Source organism: Littorina saxatilis, linkage group LG9 (assembly GCF_037325665.1).
Source record: "Littorina saxatilis isolate snail1 linkage group LG9, US_GU_Lsax_2.0, whole genome shotgun sequence".
Classification (NCBI taxonomy): domain Eukaryota; kingdom Metazoa; phylum Mollusca; class Gastropoda; order Littorinimorpha; family Littorinidae; genus Littorina; species Littorina saxatilis.
The window spans coordinates 9,399,558-9,409,186 of NC_090253.1; the positions used below are offsets into that span (position 1 = coordinate 9,399,558).

Consider the following 9,629-nt stretch of genomic DNA (forward strand, 5'->3'; position numbering starts at 1 on the left):
CCCCCCCCCCCCCCCCCCCCCCCCCCCGAGCATACGCACGCGCACACACACACACACACACATATTTTCACTAAACAGTAACTAGGGGAGGCTACAACTGTAAGCTGATTTGTACTGGGTTGCTTCCAAGAGTTGTCTCCCTTGGTTGTATAAGGCTTCTTTTAAAGGACAAGTTTCAGCGGCGACCCCAGTCACTAGAGTCGTACTAAACTCCGCTGAATAATGGTCTAGCCCAACCTGATGACGTCACTCTGGTTGCTCCAGTCCGACTCCCGTACTTCTTCGAGTTTGTTTGATTCCAAGATGGCGGATACTGCTTTTCTCCGAACGATCCTCCAAAATCAACACACACGCCCAAAAAATACAACAGAATGTGGTTGTCAATGTGTGTGTGTGTGTGTGTGTGTGTGTATGTGCGTGTGTGTGTGTGTGTGTGTATGTGTGTGCGTGCGTGCGTGTGTGTGTGTGTGTGTGTGTGTGTGTGTGTGTGTATGATGTCTGTGTGTGTCGGGTGTGCTACGGTGTGTCACGTGAGTGTGTGTGTGTGTGTGTGTGTGTGTGTGTGTGTGTCGGGTGTGCTACGGTGTGTCACGTGAGTGTATGTGTGTTCAAGCGCACGTGTGTGTGTGTGTGTGTGTGTGTGTGTGTGTGTGTGTAAAAATGAAGGGGCGTGTGTACCTTGCATATTTCAAAACTTTACCAAAAATCCATAAATCACAAAATAATACACAAACACAAGAACACACACACTCACACACACACACACACACACTCACACACACACACATACACACACTGACACACACACACACACACACGCACACACACACAGACACACACATACTAGCACGCACACAAACAAACACACACACAAACAAATACACACACACAAACACGCGCAAACACGCGTACGCACGCACGCTCACACACACAAACACATATTTACTAGCGCATTTTTGTTTATTCCTTTTCTGCTTTTTACATTTAGTCAAGTTTTGACTAAATGTTTTAACGTAGAGGGGGTATCGAGACGAGGGTCGTGGTGTATGTGTGTGTGTGTGTGTGTGTGTGTGTGTGTGTGTGTGTGTGTGTGTGTGTGTGTGTCTGTCTGTGTGTGTGTGTGTGTGCAGAGCGATTCAGACTAAACTACTGGACCGATCTTTATGAAATTTGACATGAGAGTTCCTGGGTATGAAATCCCCGAACATTTTTTTTCATTTTTTTGATAAATGTCTTTGATGACGTCATATCCGGCTTTTCGTGAAAGTTGAGGCGGGACTGTCACGCCCTCATTTTTCAACCAAATTGGTTGAAATTTTGGTCGGGTAATGTTCGACGAATCCCGGACTTCGGTATTGCATTTCAGCGTGGTGGCTTAAAAATTGTAAAAAAAATATGTTTTTTATAAAACGATCCAAATTTACGTTTATCTTATTCTCCATCATTTGCTGATTCCAAAAACATATAAATATGTTATATTCGGATTAAAAACAAGCTCTGAAAATTAAATATATAACAATTATTATCAAAATTAAATTTTCCAAATCAATTTAAAAACACTTTCATCTTATTCCTTGTCGGTTCCTGATTCCAAAAACATATAGATATGATATGTTTGGATTAAAAACACGCTCAGAAAGTTAAAACGAAGAGAGGTACAGAAAAGCGTGCTATCCTTCCCAGCGCAACTACTACCCCGCTCTTCTTGTCAATTTCACTGCCTATGCCGTGAGCGGTGGACTGACGATGCTACGAGTATACGGTCTTGCTGCGTTGCATTGCGTTCAGTTTCATTCTGTGAGTTCGACAGCTACTTGACTAAATGTTGTATTTTCGCCTTACGCGACTTGTTTTTTATTTCGCCGACCCTGTCTCTGTCAATGTACAGTGTAACAGATTGCAAAAACGCCAAGAGGCTGTTGTCTCTCTCACTCCTCTCTACAAGTTTCATATACTCTGAACAAAACGTTACTCGGGCCTCACAATATTACTCTGAGAAGAACTGAGTACAACTTAATTATTGCAACAATTTATGACAAACTCAACTCCAAATGTTTGATCAAATACGGACGAAACCGCACCCAAAACATCTCATAAGGACATGGGGCATATTGATTTGTTGGACACAACGAGGTTTTAATTTCTAAACTGCAGCAAAGGATGTTTAGTAACATGCAACACTGATTTATTCTACCTTTCTTAATTTAAACATTATAATCTTCTGAATGCATAGCATGCGGCCTAACATCCAGGTTGCTGTGGAATCTTCAACTCAGGAAGTGTTTTGTTGTTGTTGTTGTTTTACAAACAATGAGGATACGCCTGAATACACAGTTAGGCAAAATAACCTGTTCAGTTGTAAAAATAATTTCGTAAAACGATAGATTTGACTCTGAAAAGTGAAAAAATTTCAAAATGTAAACAAAATTCTGGACATTTTCACTTGGCGACAGATTTCAGCTGGTAACTTGAAATTATTGTGTGTGACTTACTCCCCTTTTTCCCCGCGCTGTCACATATCAAGCCATGTAAAGCAGGATTAGGAAAGCTAAAGCAGAGAATATCTTATTCAAAAGCAATGCCTAAAATAAAAGAAGAAAAAAAAGAATGTAGCTGTGCCGTCATACCGACTAAGTTGTACATTGTCCACACAAACAGCATCCAACAACTCTGAAAATAGAGATGTCGACTGAAATTCTTCACATGACAAAAAGAGCCTACAAAAACTTAACAATAATTCAAATTCCGTTTCCTATCTCTCTTTGGTTGCTCGTTTCCTTTCTTACATTAAGTAATTATTTTCTAACCAAGGCACAAGCGCGTGTTAACATATCGCAGGCGACCAGCTCCGGGAACGCTAGATAACTGTCGCGAAACTGAGACACGCGGATTAGTCCGCGCAAATGAGCACGCCAGTGAAAGACGTATCATGCCAGTTATCGTACGAGAAGGGTTCAGAATGACGAACAGGCCAATCATGAAACTTGACACACACCTTCTGGCCGGCTTCTACGTGTGTGGCCACAGAGGTACTAGTACGGGCATACTTGTACAATTCGCTATGTAAAGTGACCTTCGCCAATTCTGACTTGCCATTGACGATTGCGAGCTGGAACTGATCATTTGCTGTCTTCGTACCCACCCCCTTGACGTAGAGGTGAAAGAGGTAGAGCCCAGCCACTGGAGCCGTGAAAACCCCGCTCTTCGAATCGTAGCCCTTGCCCAGGTTCAGCTCCACCTGCGAGAAGGCGATAGGGACATCATAGCTGCCGCTGTGGGTGGTAGGTCCTCCTTTGTTGAAGTGAGCTGTGAACGCCACTGAAAAAAGCACCACAGGTAATTTTGTTATAATGCTACATACACCTCCCTTTCCGGTTACTGACTTATGCAGAACACCATCATGCACACATCTGTCAAGGCTTTTACATTGAGTAGAAGCATCCATCAACTTGCACGTATTGTACTGTGTTTCTTTTGCCCCCCACTGTACTGTGTTTCTTTTGCTGCCTACTGTACTGTGTTTCTTTTGCCCCCTACTGCACTGTGTTTCTTTTGCCCCCTACTGTACTGTCTTTCTTTTGCCTCCTACTGTACTGTGTTTCTTTTCCCCCCTACTGTACTGTGTTTCTTTTGCCCCCTACTGCACTGTGATTCTTTTGCCCCCTACTGTACTGTGTTTCCTGGTACAATTCAGACACACACATATTCGCATTACAAGGTAGAAGTTCTGACACAGAGAAGGGGTCGTAGGAAATAGCTATGGACATGCATAAGCCTCACCTTGTTGTTGACATTTTGCAACTGTAGACTTCGTCTGCGACATTTCTCTTTCCAGGGAAGTTACCTTTGCCTGAAGCGCTTCAATGACTTTCTGAAGCTCACTGTTGCTTCCATCAGCCGACCGCTTCCAATCGTTTCCATCTGAAAATGGGTGCAATATACGTTATTTGTATTTTGACCAAAATATGACATTTTACACAGATCGAGACAGTCGGTGTTCCTCCGAGACCGCGCTAGCGGTCGAGGTGAACAATGACTGTCGAGATCTGTGTAAAATGTCATATTTTGGTCAAAAATACAAATAACATTTATGTATCGATCGTTTCTGGATTGAATTCCTTTTGGTTTTTATAAATGAAAGCACACAAACATGCACTATTTTGTAGTCTCGGCTGGCCGCCTAAATATGAAGTTTTGTCGACCTCTGACGTCACATGGCACAAAGAAGGGAAATCCAATGTTTAATCGATACATTACTTTTTTCGCTCAGTTTAGGATAAGAACATTCAGCGACACGTACCAAAAATCAACACCCTGACTCAGTGACTATTTCCTATGAGAATTTGTTTCATACATATATATATGTTCTAGCGGAGGGATGGTCTATTGGAATGTGTTCTAGCGGAGGGATGGTCTATTGGAATGTGTTCTAGCGGAGGGATGGTCTGTTGGAATGTGTTCTAGCGGAGGGATGGTCTATTGGAATGTGTTCTAGCGGAGGGATGGTCTATTGGAATGTGAGTCTAGCGGAGGGATGGTCTATTGGAATGTGTTGTAACTGAGGGATGGTCTATTGGAATGTGTTCTAGCGGAGGGATGGTCTATTGGAATGTGTTCTAGCGGAGGGATGGTCTATTTAAATGTGTTCTTGCGGAGGGATGGTCTATTGGAATGTGTTCTAACGGAGGGATGGTAGTATTGGAATGTGTTCTAGCGGAGGGATGGTCTATTGGAATGTGTTCTAGCGGAGGGGTGGTCTATTGGAATGTGTTCTAGCGGAGGGATGGTCTATTGGAATGTGTTCTTGCGGAGGGATGGTCTGTTGGAATGTGTTCTAGCGGAGGGATGGTCTATTCCCATGAAAAAGCCAGATCTGAGACGGCGAGTCGAATCCGAAACACGGGAACGACTGTTCCTTTAAGAATTAGAATCATCAATCACTTCAAATTGTATATCCACTATCAAGAGAAATTCTATTTACTAAAATTGCATTGTTCTCGCTACAAATGAAAATTGACGAGTATTGAGCAGAACATACGTACTGTTAGCCATGTTGTCTCTGCCTTTCGTTCAGTCTCAAACAGACGATCCAAGCACTAACAACGGAAGAAAATATCTCAGGCTTTCTGCCATGAGGGCTTATAGTATCATCGGAAAACGCAACCCTTTTATACTTTTCCAATGCGAGCTTTAGTGAACAATGCGAACACATGCATTTAAAATGTAAACGGTCGGCCCAGCCCCGTACATGGTACAGGCGTGGCAACAACTTGACTTTGGCCAATCAGGGCTCCCGAGGGATAAACGGATAAAGGGTTTCTCCAGCTTGTTCCGTTTCTGCCTTGATGAGGGTTTTCTTCTCTATGAAGCTGACAGGGTTGTCTATACCCGATGTTCAAAGTGCTGTCCAGTCCACTCAGCTGTAAATGGGTACCTGACCCTTTTCAGGGCCGAGGACGACGAAGGCAACGAGGGAGAGCACGGCAAAGCTGGCCTGAGAGAAATTCAGATCTCTAACATCTCGCTCCCCTTCGACCAAACATGGTTTTGGAACTTTACTTTTACCTTTACCTTATGTGAACAGCTCAGATCATAGCTCAATCAAGTGTTGCACAGATGATCAACAATAAAGTACAAGATATTGCACTTTAAGTGGTACTACACTGTTGCCTAGTGTCTGTAGGAAGCTACAAGGTGAAAATAAAGAAAGAAAAACACGATTCTTGACTTCGATGGGCTTTTTCTGCTCGTAAACACACACTCTTCTACTCATCACAGCATATGCCCCATTGTTGAGTTTAAAACACCAATTAAATTTGTTTTGAATAAAACTCATAAGTTTACAATAAGAATTTAGAGACCTGTATCAATTAGGTATATCATACTTAGTTTGACTTTTGCAAAACTAAGTAATTACACTTTTAATTGAATCAGTCAGACAGACGGAGACATAGAAAGACAGACAGAGGACAAACACAACTCTGAGAAAGAAACCCCTTTAAAAATGTTACCATGTTTGAAATAAAAAACGTCGCAAGGTGAAGTCATAATTTATCACCTTTCAGTATGACGTCATGAGAGTGTACCACACTTGAAATGACGTGCTTTTATCATCTTATCGGCTGCAGTGTTTTGGCGCTAGACCTAACTTTTAAAATCTAAATCATAAATTGACAGCTTCTTACACAAACATTCTTAAATCATAAAAGAATTATTTTTTTTATCAAGACAAGATCAGTACAACTCGAAGTTTTGAAAGTTTAAAAAAAGATAGCCCGGAAGTGTGTCCCGCAAAACGTGGTTCTCGTAGCAGACGAATGTTCTGCATGTCGCCAGTTTCTTTGAACGGTCAACCGCCACCGCTCAGTTCGTGTGGCTCGCAGCCGTTTGTTGCCTTTTAGATTCAGAGGTACACAATAACGTGCTATTGCAGATACAGCGAGTCGCATTGAAATCACAAACAGACGACTAAATTGTGAAAAAAAGGAAAGTGGATCACACGGGTTCACGATGGCTCAGGGGTAAGATAAACCACGAAAACAGGTGTGTGGTTTACGCGAGGTAAATAGCCATTCGAACGAAATGTGTCATTTAATATTATTTGCAAAAGTGTTCGATAAGGTTAGAACTGCTTTTTTCATGCGAAGATTTAAATCGTTCTGTAAACAATTTGAGACGAACTGGGGCTTTAATTCAATCCAGTGTCGCACACCAGTATCTCCACTGAATCTTCTCAAGGTCACATGAATTCAAAAGCACTCAACTTTCACCTAGTCATCATCTGAATCCAAGACGACGATGCAGTTTGAAAGCTATTTCTTACAAACAGTTGCAGAAAAGGTACTTTCCCTAAGTTTCCCCTCGTTTTTACCTGGTGACCTTTACATAAGCTACTCACAAAAAGTTAAGGATCACTTGCACACAAATTCATAACTTTCCAAATAAGAAAGCCAATGCGTTGGTATTTGGCAAACGTTTAGTTCAATGCTTTAGTGATAACGATACAACATTTCCTTCAATTTCGAGCAATCGTTTGGTCTGTACATTTAATCAAAGTGTGTACGTATCGAAATTTAATTTCACAAAGTCGTTGAAATCACAAGACATGGCATTCAGATGCTCCCAAAAGTTCAGTAATGCGTGTAATCGCCCTGGCTGTTCTGGCACTCGACGCAGCGAGTCCTCACAGAGTTGACCAGGGTGGTGAAGATCCTCTGTGGAAGCGCCTGCCACTCAGCCTGCAGCATCTGGTAGAGGTGCTGGACATCCCTGGGAGGGGGGTGGTTGCTCCTCACTTTGCGATCCAACTCATCCCAGACGTTCTCTATCGGATTGAGATCGAGACTGCATGCTGGCCATTCCATTCTGTTGACTCCAGACTGCTGCAGGACGTCGTTGACCACCCTTGCCCTGTGGGGGCGAGTGTTGTCATCCTGGTAGACAGCCTGCGGTCCCATCTGCTGCAGTGTAGGCACAGCCAGCGGTCGAAGGATCTCATCCCGGTATCGGAGGCCAGTCAGGTTACCCTGTACATAAAACAAGGGTGTTCTGTGGTGAAGGCTGAAGCCCCCCAGACCATTACAGAACCTCCACCAAAGGCCACCTTTTCTTGGACAGTGGCGACAATGTAGCGTTCCCCTTGGCGCCTCCAGACCCTCAGTCGGTCGTCGTTGTGGTTCAGGGTGAAGCGTGATTCATCACTGAACAGGACCTGGGACCATTGCTGACGTGTCCACCTCACGTGATGTCTTCAGAAGGCGCGGCGTGCTGCCCTATGGGCTGGAGTTAAGCGTGGCCGTACAGCTGGGCGACGAGAACGGAGGTTAAACCCATGAAGGCGATCCCGTATGGTCTGCTGGCTGATGTTAGTGTTAGTAGCCACCCTCAGCTGCCTTCGAATAATGCTGGAAGAGGCTGTTCTTGTTTGCAAGGCTAGTCGTTCAATGAGACGATCTTCACGTGGAGTTTTCTTCTTTGGTCGCCCAGGTCTGCGTCTTTCCTGGACCCTCCCAGTGGCTGTGAAACGTTGAATCAGTCTGACAATGACCGAGATGGACACGTGAAGTCGCCTGGTCACTTCTCGCTTGAGGACACATCTTGGAACCATGCAACAGCTCGTCCCCTCTCAAACTCGTTCAATTTTCGTCGTGGAGGCATTGTTAGATAATGCCTAATACTGGTGGTATGTCTTCTCAAAAAGCCAAGCAAGTGACAGCATCTCACACATAAACAGCAGTGCTTGCACGTGCATAATGGTTTTTCCATGTGGCTTGTGCTATGTGTTCGGGCTGAACGGTCCAAAACAAGGTCCTTTTTTGCAAGTTTCCGCTTTTTCTTTTGCTACCAAGCTCAGTAGTAGAGAATCCCGTGCAATTTTCCCACTAACACAACATCGCCCATTTACAGCTGAACAAGAATTCATAACAATTTGGTTTGACTGAGAAATAAATAACAGTAGCGAACTGATTTTATTCAGCACCTGTTTTCTCATAGTGATCCTTAACTTTTTGTGAGTAGTGTATTACGAGAGTCAACGATATTTGAGGAATATCCAGTATTCATATTGCCCTAGACATGTGTAAAGTTTCAAAGCTTCGGCTTAACAATTGGCCGAATAAACGAAATCAGTGTTAAGTTGTTCATCTAGGGATAGCCTTGAAGATGCACACACACACACACACACACACACACACACACACACACACACACACACACACACACACACACACACACACACACACACACACACACACACACACACACACACACACACACACGCGCGCGCGTTTGTGAGTGTGCGCGCGCGCGTGTGTGTGTGTGTGTGTGTGTGTGTGTGTTTTAACAACTCTTGTTGCGTAATAAACTTGTTTTTGCTTTTGATGTCTTTCAGATGGTTTTGGTTTTTTGATAAGGCCACACAAAAAAATAGTCTGTTTACGGTAACATAGGCCAAAAAAAAAATAGGGTCGGTAGGTCGGGATTTTTTATTTTTTCCTCCATAAAACCATATTTTAAAGTTATTTTTCCAAAAAACAAAGACTTTTTTCTTTTTTTTCCCAAATGCCAAAAAAAAAGTCTAGGGTCGCGCGAAAAAATAGAGTCGGTCGGGATACAGTAAACAGACTATTTTTTATTTTTTTTGCCTAAACACTTGAACATTTAAGACTTTCTTTTTCTTTATTTGGTGTTTAACGTCGTTTTCAACAACGAAGGTTATATCGCGACGGGGGAAGGGGGGGAGATGGGATAGAGCCACTTGTCAATTATTGTTTCTTGTTCTCAAAAGCACTAATCAAAAATTTGCTCCAGGGGCTTGCAACGTAGTACAATATTTTACCTTACTGGGAGAATGCAAGTTTCCAGTACAAAGGAGTTAACATTTCTTACATACTGCTTGACTAAAATCTACAAAAATTGACTATATTCTATACAAGAAACACTTAACAAGGGTAAAAGGAGAAACAGAATCCGTTAGTCGCCTCTTACGACATGCTGGGGAGCATCGGGTAAATTCTTTCTCGTCCAAACCAATATGGGACTCCCCCTAACCCGCGGGGGGTCATTTAAGACTCTAAAACACAAACAAGTCATTAGGTTTCCTTGTTAATACATTATCCTTGTTCCGTATG

The 9,629-nt window shown here is 43.0% G+C and overlaps 1 protein-coding gene across 1 annotated transcript; it reads right to left on the bottom strand.

Moving 5' to 3' along the window:
- Nucleotides 1-1,047: 1,047 nt before the first annotated feature.
- LOC138975214 (complement C1q-like protein 4) lies at nucleotides 1,048-5,197 on the bottom strand. The gene is made up of 3 exons (XM_070347864.1): nucleotides 5,043-5,197; nucleotides 3,781-3,921; nucleotides 1,048-3,318 (listed from the first exon to the last, which is right to left on the bottom strand). The coding sequence occupies exons 1-3, from the start codon at nucleotides 5,050-5,052 to the stop codon at nucleotides 2,891-2,893; spliced, it is 579 nt and encodes a 192-aa protein (XP_070203965.1). The 5' UTR covers nucleotides 5,053-5,197; the 3' UTR covers nucleotides 1,048-2,890.
- Nucleotides 5,198-9,629: the final 4,432 nt, after the last annotated feature.